The 21,643-nt window shown below is 40.5% G+C and overlaps 1 protein-coding gene across 1 annotated transcript in view; it reads right to left on the reverse strand.

Annotated features, from left to right (window-relative positions):
* Positions 1–21,643, reverse strand: part of WDFY4 (WDFY family member 4) — a 4,454,583-nt gene that overhangs the window by 2,687,646 nt on the left and 1,745,294 nt on the right. Inside the window, exon 26 of the mRNA XM_044055648.1 lies at positions 15,340–15,545. Within this exon, the coding sequence (XP_043911583.1) occupies positions 15,340–15,545 (206 nt within the window). The remainder of the gene's footprint in view (positions 1–15,339; positions 15,546–21,643) is intronic.

Here is a 21,643-nt window from a genome sequence, read left to right on the forward strand (position 1 = left end):
GCTGTATTATTTTTATGTGTTTCAGCCTATCTTGTCTGTACCACTTTTAACCACACAAATACTGCTCCCTAAGCAAAGTCTGAAGTCTTTGTAGTAACTGACTGTGTTGTAGCCAGAAAGGAGAATGGGAGATTTGGATTTTGAAAAATATGGTGCCACCTGCAACAAATTTCCCTAGTCACAGTCCACAAAACTGGAAACTGAGCTGTCAGGAGATGTAGACGTTGGGACCATACGAATTACAGGTAGCAATGGTTTTTGTCATATGGAGTCTTGCAACAAGTATCGTGAGAATCACAGATTTCATGAAACACAGAATCCTAAGGAATTTCCTTATTGAGAAACTAATCTACGTAGAAAAATTCAAGGATACATCTAGCTCTAGATAAAGATCTACGTTTTCCTGTGGAAGAAAAGCTCTTTATCTTGAGGTGTCCTAGAGACACCCTATGAAAATAATCATGTGAGCATTTGTCAAAAAATACATCTGTAACTTCTGCTGGAATTCAGAAGAGAAATGGCGTAGGCTATATCCTGAAGGAACAGTATGCGAAGTGTGTTTTGGAAGTGAAAGAGTGTCGGATAGAGTGATGTTTACGAAGTTGGAAATTGATGGTGTAATGATGAATGCTGTTAGTGCATATGCTCCACAAGTTGGGTGCGTGATGGATGAGAAAGAAAAATTTTGGAGTGAGATGGATGAAGTGGTGATGACTGTACCCAAGGGTGAGTGACTGGTGATTGGAGCAGATTTCAGTGGGCATGTTGGTGAAGAGAACAGAGGGGATGTGGAAGTGATGGGTAGGTATGGTGTTAAGCAAAGGAATGCAGAAGGTCAGATGGTAGTGGATTTTGCGAAAAGGGTGGACATGGCTTTGTTGAATATGTATTTTAACAAGAGGGAGGAGCATAGGGTGACATACAAGAGTGGAGGAAAATGCACACAGGTGGATTATATCTTATGTAGAAGGGCCAGTCTGAAGGAGATTGGAGACTGTAAAGTGGTGGCAGGGGAAATTGTAGTTAGGCAGCATAGGATGGTGGTTTGTAGGATGACATTGGTGATCAAGAAGAAGGAGGATGAGTGTGAGGGCAGCACCAAGGATCAAATGGTGGAAATTGAAAAATGGTAATTGTGAGGTGATGTTCAGGGAAGAGTTAAGCCAGGCACTGGGTGGCAGTGAAGAGTTACCGAATAGCTGGGTAACTACAGCAGAGCTAGTAGGAGAGATGGCTAGAAAGGTGCTTGGTGTGACATCTGGAAAGAGGAAGGAGGACAAGGAGACCTGGTGGTGGAATGAAGAAGTACAGGAGAGTATACAGAGAAAGAGGTTGGCGAAATAGAAGTGGGATTGTCAGAGAGATGAAGAAAGTAGACAAGAGTATAAGGAGATGAGGTGCGCGGCAAAGAGAGAGGTGGCTAAGGATAAGGTGTATGACGAGTTGTATAAAAGGTTGGACATTAAGGAGGGAGAAAAGGACCTGTACCAATTGGCTAGACAGAGGGACCTAGCCAGGAAAGATGTGCAGCAGGTAAGGGTGATAAAGGATAATGATGGAAACGTACTCACAAGCGAGGAGAGTGTGTTGAGGAGTACTTTGAGGGGCTGATGAATGAAGAGAATGAGAGGGAGAAAAGGTTGGATGATGTGCGGATAGTGAATCATGAAGTGCAGTGGATTAGCAAGGAGGAAGTAAGGGTAGCTATGAAGAGGATGAAGAACGGAAAGGCTGTTGGTTCAGATTACATACCTGTGGAAGCATGGAGGTGTTTAGGTGAAATGGCAGTGGAGTTTTTAACTAGATTGTTTAATGAAATCTTGGAAAATGAGAGGATGCCTGAGGAATGGAGAAAAAGTGTTTTGGTACCGATTTTTAAGAATAAGGGTGATGTGCAGAGCTGTAGTAACTACAGAGGGATTAAATTGATCAGTCACAGCATGAAGTTATGGGAAAGAGTAGTGGAAGCTAGGTTAAGAAGGGAGGTGATGATTAGTGATCAGCAGTATGGTTTCATGCAAGGAAAGAGCACTACAGATGCGATGTTTGCTTTGAGAGTGTTGATAGATAAGTACAGAGAATGTCAGAAGGAGTTGCATTGTGTCTTTGTGGATTTAGAGAAAGCATATGACAGGGTGCCTAGAGAGGAGTTGTGGTATTCTATGAGGAAGTCGGGAGTGTCAGAGAAGTATGTAAGAGTGGTACAGTATATGTACGAGGGTAGTGTGACAGCGGTGAGGTCTGCGGTGGGAGTGATGGATGCGTTTAAGGTGGAGGTGAGATTACATCAAGGTTCAGCTCTGAGCCCTTTCTTATTTGTAATGGTGATGGACAGGTTGACAGACGAGATCAGACAGGAGTCCCTGTGGACTATGACGTTTGCAGATGACATTGTGATCTGTAGTGAGAGTAGGGAACAGGTGGAGGAGACCCTGGAGAGGTGGAGATATGCTCTAGAGAGAAGAGGAATGAAGGTCAGCAGGACTAAGACAGAATATATGTGTGTGAATGAGAGGGAGGACAGAGGAATGGTGAGGACGCAGGGAGTAGGGGTGGCGAAGGTGGATGACTTTAAATACTTGGGATCAACAGTTCAGAGTAATGGTCAGTGTGGAAGAGAGGTGAAGAAGAGAGTACAGGCAGGATGGAGTGGGTGGAGAAGAGTGTCAGGAGTGATTTGTGACAGTTGAGTACCAGTAAGAGTGAAAGGGATGGTCTACAAGAGGGTAGTGAAACCAGCTATGTTATATGGGCTGGAGACAGTGGCATTGACAAAAAGGCAGGAGTCAGAGCTTTAAGTGGCAGAGTTGAAGCTGTTAAGATTTTCACTGGGTGTGACGAGGATGGACAGGATTAGGAATAAGTATATTAGGGGGTCAGCCCAGGTTGGAAGGTTTGAAGACAAAGCCAGAGAGGCAAGATTACGTTGTTTTGGACATGTGCTGAGGAGGGATGCAGAGTATATTGAGAAAAAGATGCTAAGGATGAAGCTGCCAGGTAACAGGGAAAAAGGAAGGCCTAAGATAAGGTTTATGGATGTGGTGAGAGAGGACATGCAGGTGGTTGGCGTGACAGAGCAAGATGCAGAGGACAGGAAGAAATGGAAACAGTTGATCTGCTGTGGCGACCCCTGACAGGAGCAGCCAAAAGAAGTAGTAGTAGTAGTAGATCCCTTAGAGAGATCCTGACACTTTGAAGGTACATTCCACAGAGTAGTAACCATTTGAGAACAGGAGCAACTAACAAGAAACAAATGCAAAAACAGTCTTCCTGTTGTCATAAGAGGTAAGCAAAAAGATAAACATAAGTGCTTGACACATGAGAATTCTAAAAACAAGTGTTGCAGACGTATACCTCCCTCCCCCAAAGCCTTCTCATCCTAAATAGGAGAGAGAAATATGTTAACAAAATATTGAACAGCAACTGTGTTCAGAAATCCAACAAAGCTGGGTCTAAGCAGTGTATAAAAACTTAAAGAGTGAGTAACTTTCATACAGTAATTGCCTTCCAGGGGACAGCAGGGTGGCTGAGTGACAAGATATGGGCTATGACAAAATCATCCTCCAGAGTGAGAATTCCAGCTGTAACAAAATATGGTACATTCTGAGGGACTCAGAAGCATCTGTTTCATTCTGGAAAGTTACACAGCAAAAGAATCCTTCCAAGAAACTGGCCAAACCACTCTCTCCTCAGAATCACAGTCAATGTCTGAGACAAAACACAGTTTGTCCCTCACAATCATTTAGAGGCTCAGTTTCTTAAATCTCTTCATAAAATGAATAATCCCCTTTTTCTTTAACCAGAAATAGCCATACATGAAGGATCAAAAGCCTGCATTAAACCTTGAACTAAGTCCAATAAATTAATCCTGTCCAGGGTAACTGAGAGAGGAGAAAACATGTGTGTTAAGTTTTTGTTTCTTTTTGACAGGAAATTCTGAAGAAACAGAACCAGTACTGCCAGCAAAAAGTTCCCAATGGATGGGCACAACTTTCAGGCTAGATGGAATGGAATTCTCTACCTCTTCTCTCAAGAATCACAAGTTTGTCTCTCCCTTCCCTTATAAGGGCACTCCAACAACCACAAAGGATGTGTCTAATCCCTGATCCATAGTGTTTGTATGGACAGCACCAGTGGGAATAAAAAACAAAACAAAAAGTGAGTGGTACAAGGAACCAGCTTTGGCCACAGCAGTCATCCACATGCAGGTAAGACACTAACAACCTGCTATGGTGGAAAAAGCTGAATAACAATTTACTTCTTTTTGTAGCTGGAAGAAGGTTAAGCCGAAAAAAGGAGCCCAATTCACGGAAAGACTAGCAGCAATAGTCACTAAAACAGGTGAGTTGTAAACAAACTAACTTTTCCCCCATTCTCAACTGAAACACAGTAAAAATCACTTTATACACTTACCCCAGCCTAAAAAAGTAAAATTACCTTTCCCTGAAGGAAAAGTAGTTTAAAATAAGTTTTAACAACTTTTTACCACAAGAGTAAAAAAGTGACATTCTAGTTTAAAACAAATTAACAGTCATATGACAGTCACAAAAAGCATTTTTCCTAGCTTTAAAATTAATGATTTTAAAGAAAAAGTACAGATCATTTCATAAAAAGTAACGAGAAAAGGTTATTTCCCTGAAGGGAACTTATCTGCCCAGCGACAGAACAACTTTTGCAGAAAGACCATAAAGGAGTGTTCTCTTCAATGACAGAAAAAGCTCTGAAGGGTTTGACACTCAAACCTCATATTTAGTCATGCCAGCTTAAGCTGGTTAACGGTTTGGAGGTATGGAAAATGCCCTCAAGCTTTGAAAGCTGGCTGACTGTTATATCCCTCAAAGTATGTAACCCCGTATAGTTTATGCTACTGCAGCACTAATGAAGAAAATCATGTGGGTCTATATTTATCAAGATTAAATGAGGAGCATCCCTTGAGAAGTGAAACCATCAAAGGCTGAGGACCTAGTCTATAGAGAAGGATATGTTTAACAGAATATACACTAGATAGGTGAAGATGTTTTTTATGACATACAGGGGACTCCTAGTAATTTTGTAATGTTGTCTGACCTTGATGAGCTTCTCTTCCTAATTTTGCATAAATAACACTCAATTTGATCAAAGAGATGCTGGGGGTATATTTTGAGTCTCAACAGGCAGGAGGAATATTACTAGTAATCTAGAAGTTAGTACTAAACCTATCTCCTTAGATAATGACAAATGAATTCTTGTGGGTCTTAGATAAACATTTTTTTTCAGGACATAACATTCATGTGTTTTACCCCTGATTTTGTTGACATATTTGAAAAATATTGCACGATTTACCTTAGTTTTAGTAGCAAATTCTACTTGTTTGAGGCTTCTGCTTACTTAATGAAATTCCTTCAGTTCTGTACTACATTCTGTCTAGTATTACTACATGCTGTTTGAGAACACAATATAAGTTGCAGCTTCTTTTCTCTTTGCATCAAGATGTATTCATTCTAAAGCTCCACAACCTACTGTTTCTTTTGAAGTTTCTGCAGTATATTTATGTTATATGACTCCATAGGTGGAAAAGCAATTGCTAAGAATGACATAGAAGGTATTAAAACGGTCTTCCATAGATATGTTTTGGGGTATTTACATTTAATTTGCTTGATGGCAGAAGGAGACAATAAGACTGCTTACTCTGACCTTTTAAGTAGCTTAACATTCTGCCCCCCCCCACCTCCATTTCTACTCTCTGCCTTACCCTTTTTTCACCTATCCAATACATTTTTAATGTTTCTGTGGATTTCCTCTTCACCAATCATTCTGGTAGCTTCTGTAAGAAGTTCTGTACGTTACTATAACAATTGCATCACAACTTTTATCAAACCTTCTACTTTGCAAATGTAATATGATATGTAATTTATCTGTACTGGAGCTTTTCTCCCCAGGCCTCTACTGGAAATGGGTACCTATGACCCAGTCAGACTTTCCCAGTAAACAAAAGTCAATAAATAAATTATGCTGTGTCTACAACCTGCTCTGTGAAAAATACTTTCAGAAATCCATGAAATAGTTTATTCCTACAGTCTGATACCTGTGCCCTTCCTTCTCCCTCTGTCCTTCCTGTTCAGAATGACCACTACCCTGACATGAACTTATGTACCAAAATTATGTCCCCACTGCCTCTTCTGGTTTCAAGTGAGAAGAATTCTGGCTCCTGTAGCTTCTGATTATATTCTTTCCCCTCCATCTGAAAGATTTTTCTGGCAGCTTTCCTCTTGATTCCTTCCAGCAGCCTGATGTCCTTTTCCTTACACAGCATTTGCAAATGCAAGCAATACTGAAGGTGTGGCATAACCAAGGTCATATAGAGTGGAAGCATTATCTCTTTGCTTCTGAAATCTAACTCCGTCCGGATACATCCCAGCATTCTGTTTGCTGCTGCCACTGCTCTCCCACTCTACTTCCAATGGGCCAGTCCATGTATGCTCAACAACCCCAGTCATTTCCTGCTATGTTGATCTATCACTCCCAGTTGAAGCTTCACAGCAGGTTATTGTGGTATAAGTTTAGTATTTTATATTTGTTTGCTTCCCAACTCCTTTGCTGGACCGTACCCCCAACCTTCCACTGGTACATTATCTCTGTGACATAAGTAAAAAGAATGATCCTTCTTTATTCCTCAAAAATGCCTGAGGCAAATGCACTGAAATGTACTAGACTCAAGATAGACCTTTGTGGTACTCAACTATCCAGTTCTCTATTCTTCACATTGGCTCTCTCCTCACAAATTTCTGTGTCCTACTGTTCAGTCATGCAGCTATCCAGTTCCAAAACCTTCCAGTTTTCCTACCAGCCTCTTGTGTTGAATTAATTTAAATGCCTTGATGAAGTCCATGTAGACTATGTTTACAAGTTTACCTGTAACCTAGTAAAGTCATAAAACAGGGTCAAGTGTGACTGACTGCTTCTTCCGGCCATGAACCCATGTTCATTGTTGTCCTGGAAATTCTTGTCAACTAGAATTCTAACACCCTTTCCATCAGGATTTTCTCTATGACTTTCCATGCTAGTGTTATTAATCTAAAAGATTTACAGTTCACCAGATTTTTCTGTTCCCACCCTTTTAGAAGAGGACTGTAGATCAATGCGTGTGCATGTACCTTTAAGAAACTAACCAAGTGCTTGCACAAGTTCATAGGTTCATAGATGTGCATTATGCTAATGGCCCGGGAGCCTTTACAACCCTAGCAGATAGGATTACCCTGGCATCGTGCCACCTGACCTTAGCTCCTAGCACCTCTGTTGAGTAGAGCTACTGGAGTGATCCCCAGGGTGAATTTTCTATTTCTCATCCACTCATCAATACTTCTCTTGAAGAGGGCCAGTGAGGTGCTCTCTGTTTGGCATGTATGTGAAGTCTATTCCATAGCATGGACAGTCTCTGGGTTACGAACCTGTCCCTCCAGCATGTCCTGTTGATTGTGGTAATGAGGTTGAAGTCTCTGGAGCATGTGGTGTGGAGGGGTTGGAATTTAGTTAGATGTAGCATTTCTAACAGAGCTGGGTCAGACATGGCTTTGTAAGTCAAGCAGAGATCGCCTCTAAATAGACGATATGAGACAGAGAATAGTTGGAGTTTTTTTTAGTCTGTCCATATAGGACAAGTTTTAAGGGGTAGGATCCTCTTTGTGAGGTACTTTTGCAGTCTCTCCAGTTGTTGCAGGTGTCTAGTGAGGTACATGCCAAATGGGATGTACTCAATGACTGACCTAATGAGGGAAGAGTAGAGAGAGACAATGACCTCTTTCTTCCTGGATGCAAAACCCTTAGCAATGAGATGTGCCACATAGAAGGACTTTCTGACCACACTGGCAATGTGGTGGTCAAAAGAGAGGTTGCTGTCAACCTGTGTTCCCAGATCTCTTATAACGCCTTCTGTGTTCAGTGGATTACCATCGATGTGGTAATTCATGGCAACCGTTTTTTCCCAAAGGGGATGATGACACATTGTTAGGCATTGAGCTTAAGGCCATGGTTCTGTCACCAGTCGTTGGGCTCAGTGAGGCCTTTCTGTAGGATGCCAACATCACTTGGGGAGTTAATAGCAACTCCCAACTTGCAATTGTCTGCAAACTTTGTCAGCCAGAGTCCCTTTGTGTTGGCCTGGACTTCAGAGAAGTAGATACCAAACAGGAGAGGACCCAGGACAGAACCCTGTGGGACTCCACTCATGACTGGTCAGCAGTCTGACTTGGAGTCAACTACTTTCATGCTGTGGGTTCTATCTGTGAGCCAGTTTGCAACCCACCTAGTGATATAGGGGTTGATGCCTAGCTTAGTGAGTTTTTCTATGATTCCTGAGTGGGGAATGGTATCAAAGGCCTTGGCCAGATCAAGGTAGGCTGTATGAACCACCTTGCCTTCATCCACAGCTCTGGTGACTGACACAAAGTTGACCAGGTTGAGCACACATTATCTACCCTTCACAAAAGCAAACTGTGTGGGATCCAAAGTTTGGAAATTCCCTATCTCCTTGTTTATTAGGTTCATGATGATGCAAGTGTATAAATACTGAACATGTGCAACTCTGACTGCCATTTTGTAGTAAACTATTAAGATGTAAGCATATATGTTTGTAAGATCTGTCTGTTGATTAGGTTGTTTAAATTTTATGACGCTGCTATCCATCCTGATGTGTTTCTATGTATTAATGCATCTAAACAAAATACTCTGCCTGCTTGTCAACTATGTTAGAGAAGGACGAGTGACATGGTGTCAGAAGAGGCATGTTTAAAATGACTTGAAGCCAGAATGGAATCGAAATTCTTCAGTTTGAGTTCAATGGGCACCCGGTTGGAACTGAAGATAAAGGAGTGAATCATCCCTACAACGTGCACTTCGCAAAACAAGCCAGAAATTAATTTCAGATATTAAACTTGCTCAGCACTAGTTTTTATTTGGAAAACATGAAACGAGCCATACAGAATGTTCTAAATTATATTTGCATAAACCGATATGTCCAATATTGATAAAAATATTTCAATTACTACAGCAAATGTTTGAAATAAAGTCAGAATTGCATAAAATGAATAAAATAAGAGGAAGCAACCGTATTTTTGCCAAGCATGTGTTTTTTGTACTTATCAGAGATATCCGAGTTATCAGAAGTGTTTAAAGTGTTTGCATGTTTATGCAGAATTACAAAAAAGTTATTTTGCAGAATACAGCCATTTCAGAGCATTTTTCACAGAGTACAGTATTTTGAAGAGTTTATTGTGCATTTGACTGTTGTTACAAGCTTACAGAACAGTTTGTTCGTACATAATTACAAGGGCCATATTTTCAGTGTATACACAAACATACTTTGTAGGCATGGCAAACAGATTTTGGCAAACCAGTGCACTTGTGTTTATCAGTAATACTGCAGAGAACGGAAGAGTGTTTGAGCAACAGTATGACATTTTCATACAGGTTGCATTTTCTGATAAAGATGACCATACAAAGGCATTTATTCTGCTTAATTTTGCTGGGTCAGAAGCCATAGAAAGGGAACGTTCATTTGTGTATGCACCTGCTATCTATACAGGAGAGGGAGAAAAACGTCATATTTTTGTACTGGCTGACTCAAGGGAAGACCCTGAATGCTTAAAATGTGAATTTTGAAAAATGCATAACCCCCAGACAAATGTTATAATGGAAAGGCATTTATTTTATTCAAGGGATCAAAAGCCTGGTGAAACATTTGCAGCATATATAACTGACTTGAGAAACAAAGCTAAAATGTGCAGAACTGGTGATTTAAGGGATGAATTGATAAAGGACAGACTTGTGTGTGGCATTAAAGATCATGCTGTGAGAAAGATTTTGCTTTGTGACTTAACTTTGAGTAAGGCCACTGAGATTTGTCAGATATACAAGCTCACAGAAAACCACACAAATATGCTTACACATGAGAACAGTTCTAGAAGGCACAGTGATAAAGCTCATATTGATAGTATGTCGCGCATATTTAAAAGAAACCGGCCCAAGCACATGACAGCAACTGTAGCCCCTGCAGCACACACTGGTAAACCCCAGAGATTTCCAGCAAATTCCAGAGTTCGCAAACTCAAAGCACGCCCTCCCCCCAGTTCCCTTGCCAACTGTCATAAATGTGGTGGAAATCATGAACCTAAAAGGAAGAACTGTTTAGCTTTTGGTCACCAATGCCACAAATGCAATAAATGGAATCATTTCAAAAGGTTTTGTAAATTAAAAGGCCCACATTCTTTCATTAAAAGGGAACATTTTAAGAAACGAGTTGATCAATTAGAAAGCTGGAACCCTATTCTTTATGTTAATGGTGTGTCAGTGCGTCATGAAACAGTCAATGCAGTAGATTTAAGGTTAAAGAGTGAAGTATTTTGTACTGTCCAGATAAATGGTAAACCCACAGAGCTCAAAGTTGACATACGTTCCAAGTGCAATGTTATGTCAGCAGAAACATTTTCTAGTGTGTGTGTCATGGTGAAAGGCTTGATTTGGCATGGTATGTGAAACTTGTTGCTTACGGAGGTGAAGAAATTCAGACTGAAATCTCAGTAGTGCTTTCATGTTACTCTGCTGGGAGAAGCTACAACTTATTATTTTATGTGGTCAAGAAGCATGTCCAGTCATTATTAGGGCTCAGAGACAGTTTGAAAATGGTATTGATTTCATTTAATAAGGAAGTCCACCATGTTAGCTTGAAAAACACTACTCTAATTTCACCCAGTACATTTTTTCTACCTATGCTGATCTTTTTGAAGACAAATTAGTGAAGCTTCCAGTTGTGTACTCCATGAAGTTAGAACTAGAGGTCAGTCCAGTTATCAGGCCAGCACGAAAAATTCCAATAGCCATGCATGAGAGAGTCAAATCCGAGTTAGATAAAATATTATGACAAAGTGTAATTTGTCCAGTTGGTTCTTCAGCTCCACCTGAAGGGGTATCTTCTATGGTAGAAGCTCATAAGAAAAGCTCAGATGACATCAGAATATGTACTGATCCATGAGATTTGAACAAAGAGCTAATAAGACTTCACCATCCAATGTGCACAGTCAAAGAAGTCGCAGCCTTGATGCCAAATGCCAATGCTTTTTCTGTCTTAGATCAAAAAAGTTCATTTTGGCAAATAAACTCAGCTTGACAAAAATCCTCACTGCTCACTACTTTCAGTACTCTGTTTGGAAGGAACAGATTTTTGAGAATGCCATTTGGGATAAATTCTGCAAATGAAGTCTTCCAATGTGCAATGGAGCAACTTTTTTCTGGGTATGCTTGTGCTATTATAGGTGATGACATACTAGTAGGAGGTCATGGTGAAGCTGAGCATAACAGAAACCTCAGAAAATTTCTCGAAAGGGCACATCAAGTGAATCTTAAGCACAATCCACAGAAATGCAAATTCAGGCTACAAGAAGTTACTTATGTTGGTCATTTATTTACCAGTTCAGGCTTATGACCAGACTCTTCAAAGCAAACAGCCATTCTTGATATGCCAGCTCCAGACAATGTTCAAGCCCTGCAACATTTTCTTAGCATGGTCAACATGGAACTTCGGGAAGTTCATTCCAGACTTGAGCCAACTTTCAGCACCGCTTAGAGATCTGACACAACAATGTATCATGGTCTTAGTTACAGCAATACCAAAGAACATTTGATGTCCTGAAACAGGGAATTGATAGTCCACCGACTCTCAGATATTATGGTGTTCACACCAGTTACTCTTTTATGTAATCCCTCGAAATTTGGTCTTAGTGCAGTCATTCTACAAGAGGATTATCCTGTTGCCTATGCATTGAGAACTCTTACCCAAACTGAAATGCAGTATGCTCAAATAGAGAAAGAGCTTTTACCAATTGTGTTTGCATGTTCCAAGTTCCATGATTATCCTTATGGAAGCCCTATCCAGATCAAAACAGACCACCAACCTCTAATCACTATCTTGAGAAAGCCTATGCATTTAGCTCCAGCCAGACTGCAATGTATGATGCTGAGACTGCAAAAGTATAATTTCACTCTTGTCTACAAGAAAGGCAAACTTCTTTATCTTGCTGATACATTATCCAGATTGCCCAGAAACACTACAGAACAGCATGAGAATGAGAACCTTGATTTTGAAGTCATGGAAGTGAGAACTTTTTCTTCCATACGTCTTGATGAGCTGAGAGATCACACAGCCACAGATCCAGTTTTACAAAGGCTGAACCACTTTATCAATCAAGGATGGCCGTCAAAGCAATCTAGTTTACATTAAGAAGTGCAACCTTATTTTCCATATGGGATGAGATTTTGTCTGAACAAAGGTATTATTAGAAAAAGTCCGAAAGTAATTGTTCCAAAGTCCTTGCAACAAAAGTACATCACTATCTTGCATCGTGGTCACCCAGGAACCGACTCTACTAAAAGAAGGGCGAGAGGACTAGTATTTTGGTCTTTTATGTCACAAGACATTGGGAGAGCACTTTCATCCTGTTCCGTGTGTAATAGTACAAAGCCACATCAAGAGAAGGAACCACTTCAGTTAAACCAGATTCCTGAACTACCTTGGTCGACAGTAGCCACCAAAATTTTCGAGTGAAATGGTCAACATTATTTGGTGTTAGTAGACTCTTACTGCAATTGGCTTGAGATTGACCAACTTCCTAACCTAGCATCCAGTACTGTCATTGCTAAGATGAAGCGTCATTTCGCAGCACATGGTAGTCAACACAAAGTTATTTCTGACAATGGCATGCAGTTTACAAGCCAAAAGTTCAAAAGATTTTTTGAAGAATGTGACTTTACTCATGTCATGAGTTGCCCTGAGTACCCACAGTCAAATGGTTTGGCAGAACGTGCATTTTAAAGTGCAAAACAGTAACTAGAGAAGTCAAAATGAGGTAATAGTGATGTTTTCCTGAATCTCTTGAATCTCAGAAATGTTCCTCATGATAAACATCTTGGTTCACCTGCTCAGAGACTTCTGTCAAGACAAGCCAGAACCACATTACCAATCAGTAGTCAGTTGCTGGTTCCACGTGTCAAGAACAAGTCAGTGAAAGCCAATCTGTTGAAGAAGCGTTTAACCCAGAAGTCCTACTATGATAAGACCAGCAAACCACTCAATCCATGACAAAAAGGAAAAGTAGTAAGGATGTAAATGTCCAGAGGTTATGATCGGATTGGTGTCGTGAAAAGAATTTGCCCAAAGCCGAGATCATACATTGTGGAATCACAAGGAGCAGACTTTAGGCGAAATCAGAAACATTTAATACCGGTGTCTGAGCCTATACCACACCACATAGCTTGTGAGAAAGACACTATTTCTTAGTGAGTTGTCCGGTGTTTCAATTCCAGAGGAAGTTCCAGAGAATATTTCCATTTCTGTGACAAATCCAGAAGTTCCTGATATGAGTTGTTCACCGAAGACTGTCCTTGTGACAGTTATGTTATGAGACTGCTATGCTACGAGATTTGGTTGTATCTCCAAACCATGTAATAGATATACGGCAACTTGGACATGAACATTGTGTTTTGTTTCTAATGTCTATAGTAATGTATGTCTAACTCTGATATTGTTTTTTTACCAGGGGTACTCTTTTTAAGAGGGAGGATGTAGATGAATATCTGTGAACATACCTTTAAGAAGCTATTCAAGGACCTGCACAAGTGTATAAATACTGAGAATGCGCAAGTCTGACTGCCATTTTGTAGTATGCTGTTGAGCTGTAAGCATGTATGTATATACGGTCTGTCTGTTAATCAGTTTGTTTATATTTTATGATGCGGTTATCCATCCTCGTGTGCTTCTACGTATTGAAGAATCTGAACAAAATACCCTGCCTGATTGTTATCTATGTTAGAAAGGGACAAGTGACAGATACCACACTTAGGACTCAGTGTCTGGGAGTTGGCATAACGGTTAAGGTGTTTAACTCACAGATACAAGGCAGATCATTTGATTGTCACCTTTGAGAGAAATTGGTTAGCCTTAAAATGTCCCACAAGGGGCAACTAGGTTAGTAGTTACCTATGAACTACTGAATTTATAAGAAGCAAAGTCCCATAATGTGGAGACTGAATGACAGAAAATCCAGATTTACAAATGGTAAGTCTCAGACTGCATTTTCTCAGAATATTCCCTTTTCTCCAAGGCATGGCAATCCTGGAGTTGTTATATATAAGTTCAGAGGTGTGGATAGGGCCTTGCCCGCCCTGCATGGGGGTGGGGTGAATGGGGGCTTGCCCCATCAAAAAAAAGTTTAAAGGAAAAGATCAATGTTTGACATTCACTCTTCTTCTGTATTTTTTGTTTTTCTCAGTGTGTTGGGACTTGGCACTGCAAGTTCCGTCATTTCAACAGAAAGCCTTTTTCTTCCAGTCTTATAGCATTAGCAGTGATCAGTTCAAGGTCTCCATCTCAACCAAGGATTAGTCAACACAAGGACCAAATGTATGAGGACTGTGGTAAGCAGCCCATCTGGTATACATTCTTTATCCTCTCCAAGGCCCTCTGAACTTCATCACTAACTATGCTGGTGTCAGCACAATGTTCTCTTCATTCTATCCAGTCAAATCTCAGACAGTAATGGAAAGGCTATCACTGATCAGAAGTCATTTGACAAATTGTGGAAAGTGAGTTGTTGATAATACAACTTTTGGTCCTAAGATTGAAAACGGTTTTATCATCTGATTTTGACTATGGAATGGGGCTGTAAAAGTGCAGCATCCTGAAGCAGAGTTAGTCTGAATAGCATCAGATATGTTTTCCTCTTAACTACATCCTTCACTAGTTGTTCCAGATAGTATTCAGCTGTGTCAACAATAACTATGTATAACCAGTGTTCGGTGCTATATTTCTCCCATTCAATGGCTGAATAATTAAATTCCACCATTAGGAATATGTTATCCCTAAATTCATTTTAGAAGTTTTCAAAGACATCTGTATGTTTCCAAGCGGCCACAGAAGGGGCAGGATAACTACATAAAAGTGGGTTCACAACCATTTATGCTGAACGGCATACTAATAGTGTTTTCATCAATATTTGTATTTAGATCCATAGTTTTATCAGGTAGGGTGCATAAAAAAAATGCAGGCAAGCCTTGGTCATATTTAAATCTTTTTGTCATAGTAAAGAAACAATAAGAAGAAGAGTTCAAACAAAAGTTATATGTGACACGACAAAATGTGTATGCACTATCTACAACCAGCAACAAATATGACACATTTGAGAAAATACACCTTTATGTGCACTATATGGAATTTAGTTACACAAATACAGATCTCAAATAGGTAAACTCATTATATATAGTGTTGCATTTTTAGAATTTGCCCTAGATAAAATGGAAGTACTCATTGCTTACCCATCAATAAGTTTAGGTCATCAACACTCTTCTTTATCCAGATCCCCACCTCAAGACGGTCTTGGAACTTTCCTAACAGAATAGGGTTGTGCAGAAAGTACAACAGAAGCTTTGTCGCCAGCACCACAGTACTTTGATGAATGTGACTTTGAATCAAAAGCAGGAACCAGTCTAACCCCAAAGCTGAAAATACTTCTTCCTCTTTCCTTAGCAAAACAAAACAAAATTAAAGAAAATCTAGTTAATGTCATACTTCCATATGCAAAACTTCAAAAGTACAAAAATCTAGAAAGTGCACTAACTGTGAGAGGTCATCTGACTTACTAGCTTTGCAAATACAGAGTACAGTGACTACTCTCAGCTTTTTTCCAAAAACTGTTTTGAAGGTATCTTATCACAGTACTATACAGTTTTAAGGGTACATACTGCAGATCTTTCCTTCTTCTCGGGAGAAGTACATTCAGGTATTATATCATATTGTGAAAAAACTCAAAAAGCTTTTTACTTTCATGATCTATATTTCCCCCTTTTCCTCAGCTGTTATTTTTCTCTTGTCTACAATGTACAAAAATAGCTGCTCAGTGCATTTCTCATCTTCACATATTTATTTTATTTCTACATTTGTGAACCACATAAGTGCACTGGACTAAGGATCCTTTCCAGGCATGTTCTAGGCTAAACCAATTACAGAAACAGGTCATGTATATCTACCCAAAATAATATAGACAGGGGATTGTGCAAGCACACACGCATACACACACATGCTTGCACGCATAGCATTCACAGTTAAAAAATGCCTTTAAAAAAAAATAAATGGCTGCATGATAGTACTTCTAGTACACCATCACTACTGCCTCCACCTGCTGGCTAGTATTTGGGATAATCTGCCAATTATGTCAGAATTTTCACTAATACCTTGACAATCATATTCATCTCCTCATCATCTTCTTTCGGCTGTTCCCGTTAGGGGTCGCCACAGTGGATCATCTGTTTCCATTTCTTCCTGTCCTCTGCATCTTGCTCTGTCACATCAACCACCTGCATGTCCTCTCTCACCCTCTCTCAGCACATCCATAAAACTTATCTTAGGTCTTCCTCTTTTCCTGTTACCTAGTAGCTTCATCCTTAGCATCTTCTTCCCAATATACTAAGCATCCCTCCTCAGCACATGTCCAAACCAACGTAATCTTGCCTCTCTGGCTTTGTCTCCAAACCTTCCAACCTGGGCTGACCCTCTAATATACTTATTCCTAATCCTGTCCACCTTCGTCACACCCAGTGCAAATCTTAACATCTTTAACTCTGCCACATCCAGCTCTAACTCCTGCCTTTTTGTCAATGCCACTATCTCCAACCCATATAACATAGCTGGTCTCACTACCCTCTTGCAGACCTTCCCTTTCACTCTTACTGGTACTCGTCTGTCACAAATCACTCCTAACACTCCCCCACCCACTCCATCCTGCCTGTACTCTCTTCTTCACCTCCACACTCACCATTACTCTGAACTATTGATCCCAAGTATTTAAAGTCATCCACCTTCGCCACCTCTACTCCTTGCATCCTCATCATTCCTCTATCCTCCCTCTCATTCACACACACATATTCTGTCCTAGTCCTGCTGACCTTCATTCCTCTTCTCTCTAGAGCATATCTCCATCTCTCCAGGGTCTCCTCCACCTGTTCTCTACTCTCACTACAGATCACAATGTCATCTGCAAACATCACAGTCCACGGGGACTCCTGTCTGATCTCGTCTGTCAACCTGTCCATCATCATTGCAAATAAGAAAGGGCACAGAGCTGATCCTTGATGTAATCCCACCTCCACCTTAAATGCATCTGTCACTCCCACCGCAGACCTCACCGCTGTCACACTACCCTCGTACACATCCTGTACCACTCTCACATACTTCTCTGACACTCCCGACTTCCTCATACAATACCACAACTCCTCTCTAGGCACCCTGTCATATGCTTTCTCTAAGTCTACAAAAACACAATGCAACTCCTTCTGACCTTCTCTGTACTTCTCCATCAACACTCTCAGAGCAAACATTGCATCTGTAGTGCTCTTTCTCGGCATGAAACCATACTGCTGAGCACTAATCATCATGTCCCTTCTTAACCTAGCTTCCACTACTCTTTCCCATAACTTCATGCTGTGACTGATCAATTTAATCCCTCTGTAGTCACTACAGCTCTGCACATCACCCTTATTCTTAAAAACTGGTATCAAAATACTTTTTCTCCATTCCTCAGTCATCCTTTCACTTTCCAAAATGTCATAATCATATTCATCTCATAAGAATAAACAAAATCTTTAAAAGAAATGTGTTGCTTTGGGGGTCTGACTTCAGCACCTCCACATTTGAAGATGCTGTTGTAACTACTGAACTCTGAAGGACTGTACAATTAGTAGTCCCAAACACTTTCATACAAATTCTGGGATTCCCTTTTAAATATGTGAACATTTACATTGCACAGAATTAAATGGTGTCAGTTCTAAAATTATGTAACACTACCAAATGAAGTGACATTAAGAACAACTTCCAGCAAAACAAAAGTTAACAGCAACAAGATGTGCTTTATACTGCAACCTAGTTTAGATGCACTCCGCCCACTCTATTTACATGCTTATTTGCTTGCTTTCCCAGCAAAATGCCTGTCTAAGTGAAGATGCTAGAAGTTACAGACATAAGATACAGTTATCAGTTAGTCCTTTTCCTTCAGCATTTCACTGTCTCAAACAACAAACATGGACCATCAGAAAAACAGCAGTAATGAGCTTGCACCAGGGGTGGCTTGATTATTAAAGTTGCGCAATGACAATCTTGATGTCAGGGACTGTACTGCTGGGTCAAACAAGAAGAACAGAGTGATACAGAAGATTATGTGCTTGGCACTGCACGTAACACAAGCACAGCAATGTGAAACAGGAAACAGACATCAAACTACTGATGATGTAGCAGACAACCTCTATAACACTTTACACAACCACACTCCTACTCACTCCACAGGTTACAACAACTATTGTCTAAACCAGGCATGGGCAAACTACGGCCCGGGGGCCACATGCGGCCCGTTAAACGTTTTGATTCGGCCCGCCAAACTTGGCACCCCTTCATTTCCGATTTTTCTTTTCTTTTTTTTAAATTTTTGCGCTGTCGGGGCTGACATCATCACATGCGCGATGACGTCAGGCTACCAGCCAGTTGGAATTGAGCTCAAGGAGCTCGCATCATCATTCCGGCTGGCTGGCGGTTAAGTTAACAGTCAGCGGGAATGCAACATGTGGAACAGAAGAGGCTGACTCAGCGAGCCCTGAAACGGATTCATGGCAGCAGCAAAGGGGCCAGGGATATAGCGAGCTCACGGAGCTGGGATTAATGGCGTTAGCAGACTGGGGGATACAGCGAGCCCTGAAACGGAGCCGGGCCCAGGATTAATGGCAGCAGCAGCAACATGAGGATGGATTGAACAGAAGATGCCGAGCACTACTCAGGGTAAGAGAGAGAGAGTGTGTGTGTGTGTGTGTGTGTGTGTGTGTGTGTGTGTGTGTATGCGATAGGAAAGAGAAAGTGAGTGAATCACTGAATGCAGATTTGAAAGGTGAAGTGTGTGTGTGTGTGTGTGTGAATGATCGGAGAGAGAAAGTGAGTGAATGCAGGTTTGAAAGGTGAAGTGTGTGTGTGTGTGAGCGATCAGAGAGAGAAAGTGAGTGAATGCAGGTTTGAATTGTGAAGGGTGTGTGTGTGTGAACGATCGGAGAGAGAAAGTGAGTGAATGCAGGTTTGAATTGTGAAGAGTGTGTGTGTGTGTGTGAGCGATTGGAGAGAGAAAGTGAGTGAATGCAGGTTTGAAAGGTGAAGTGTGTGTGTGTGTGTGTGTGTGTGTGTGTGTGAGCGATCAGAGAGAGAAAGTGATTGAATGCAGGTTTGAAAGGTGAAGAGTGTATGTGTGTGTGAGCGACTGGAGAGAGAAAGTGAATTATGAAAGCTGACAAGATTCTGTGTGTGTGTGTGTGTGTGTGTGTGTGTGTGTGTGTGTGTGTGTGTGTGTGTGTGTGTGTGTGTGTGTGTGTGTGTGCGTGTATATAGATTGCAGCATCACTGTTCAAAATCTGCTGAAGTTAAATAGATGTCCAGTTTCACTGACAGAAAATGTATCTGCGTGTAAAATGATTTACTAGCTTATTAATTTAAGCTCTCCTAAAAGTACACTATTAAGTAGGTAAGAAGAAGCAGTTATTACTGTGTTCTGTTTGGTTCACAAGGGATTAATATGTAAGCAGGCACTTGAATATATAAGTCCTCTCCTTGTCTGTGCAGCATTTTCCATAAGTCCTAATATTACTTTTGATTTAAAATGCCCCAAAGAATGTGATCTAGTTTGATATGGTCCAGAGGACCTGGACATAGTGTCACTGGAGTGCACCTCAGAAGCCATTGTTAAAATTCCTATACTGTATTCATATAAAAATAGAATGAAAACATTTTTTAGGGAGCCATTGTGTATGCTCATGCAATGTTACCTGAGGTAAAATGGTCTTGGAATCCTTCTCTTCCAGATGAATCTTCTCACAATATTTACTGGGTAACTGGTGTTAATGTTTTTGTTTTACAGAGGTATTAAGCTATTTTTATATGCTGTACCTAATACAGTTTTGTGCATTTATGTCTGATTTGTATTTTTATGCTTTTAATTATTTTTGTTATGTTTTATTCACTGGGTTTCAGTAGTTGTATTGCAATTAAGGCTTGACCGAAAGTGAGTCCTAGTGGTCCAGCTCACCTGCCTGAAAGTTAAATCTGTTAAATGGTTTCATGGTCATTGGGAGTCCAGTTTTGTTCATTGGGAATTCATTGTAGTGATTTGTTGTATTGATTTGTCAGTGATGTAAAATGACTGTGCAATATTTAGTCCCACATAGTCTCAACATCATCCCATTATGTCTTGCTATAAATTAAAGCAATCTGTAAGTGTTACTATGGGTGTGCCATTTTTTTTTCTTTCTTTCTTATTTACAGTCATTAAGGCCAGAGTGCAACATGCATATATTATTCTTTGGCCAGGAGAAATGGATGAGACAAAGGTGGCAACCATGTTAATAATTAAGTAGACTTTTATGATGGAAATGTTCTGAATTGGGCAGTTTTGTCATTGCTGATTCATGCATTTTGTTTTATTGCCTACTGAAAAAAATGTTCAAACAAATTTAAAATGTGCTCTCTCTGTATAACAAGTGTGCTGTATCCCACAATTCCAGTGGAATGGGCGGGGTTACATAATTATGTATGCAAGTTTTATGTCAAACAGCGTACAGATTTGTACCTATTTTTCATGGGCCTTGTCCAGATTTTAGATGTTTCCAGGTTGAGAGGTATGATGAGCGGACCCAAGAAAAGGAAAGTGGACAGAGAATGCCGAGTGTTCAATAAGGAGTGGACAACTAAATATTTTTTCACTGAACACCGATCATCTGCTGTTTGCCTGATATGCCAAGAAACTGTGGTGGTTTTTAAAGAGTATAATATTAGCCGTCACTTTGCCACAAAGCACGCTAATTATGCTAGCAAGCTCTCATCAAAAGAACTGGAAGCTGCTGCTAGAAGTTGGCAGCTAATTTGAAGGCTCAGCAAAGTTTTTTTCACCGTCAAACTGCCATTCAAGAGTCAAGTACCAAGGCCAGTTTTATGCTTTCATTCAAAATAGCAAAGGCCAGCAAACCACTGTCTGAGGGCAAGTTTTTAAAAGAATGTATGGTAGAGACAGCAGGTATTTTGTGCCCGGAGACCAAAGACAAATTTGAGAAAATCAGTTTATCACGGCGGACAGTGACTCGCCGTGTGGAACTAATAGATGAAGATATCACCAGCAGATTAAACAAAAAGGCGAAGTCATTCACTTTTTATTCTTTAGCACTGGATGAAAGCAACGATGTCAAAAACACTGCTCAGCTCCTCATTTTTATCCGAGGAATCAACGAAACTTTTGAAATAACGGAGGAGTTTTTGACAATGGAGTCTCTGCAAGGACAAACACGGGGAGAGGACTTGTTTGAACGGGTGTCTGCTGCCATCGAAGACATGAAGCTTCCCTGGAGTAAGTTTGTTAACGTCACCACAGATGGATCTCTGAATTTAATGGGAAAAAACGTTGGCCTGCTGAGGAGAATCCAGAATAAAGTGAAAGATGAAAACCCTGACCAGGATGTCATTTTCCTCCACTGCATCATCCACCAGGAATCTCTATGTAAATCGATGTTACAGCTGAATCATGTTGTGAATCCTGTGGTGAAACTC

The sequence above is a fragment of the Protopterus annectens genome, chromosome 14.part0 (assembly GCF_019279795.1).
Source record: "Protopterus annectens isolate FY-2018-M chromosome 14.part0, PAN1.0, whole genome shotgun sequence".
In the NCBI taxonomy this organism is placed as follows: Eukaryota; Metazoa; Chordata; order Ceratodontiformes; family Protopteridae; genus Protopterus; species Protopterus annectens.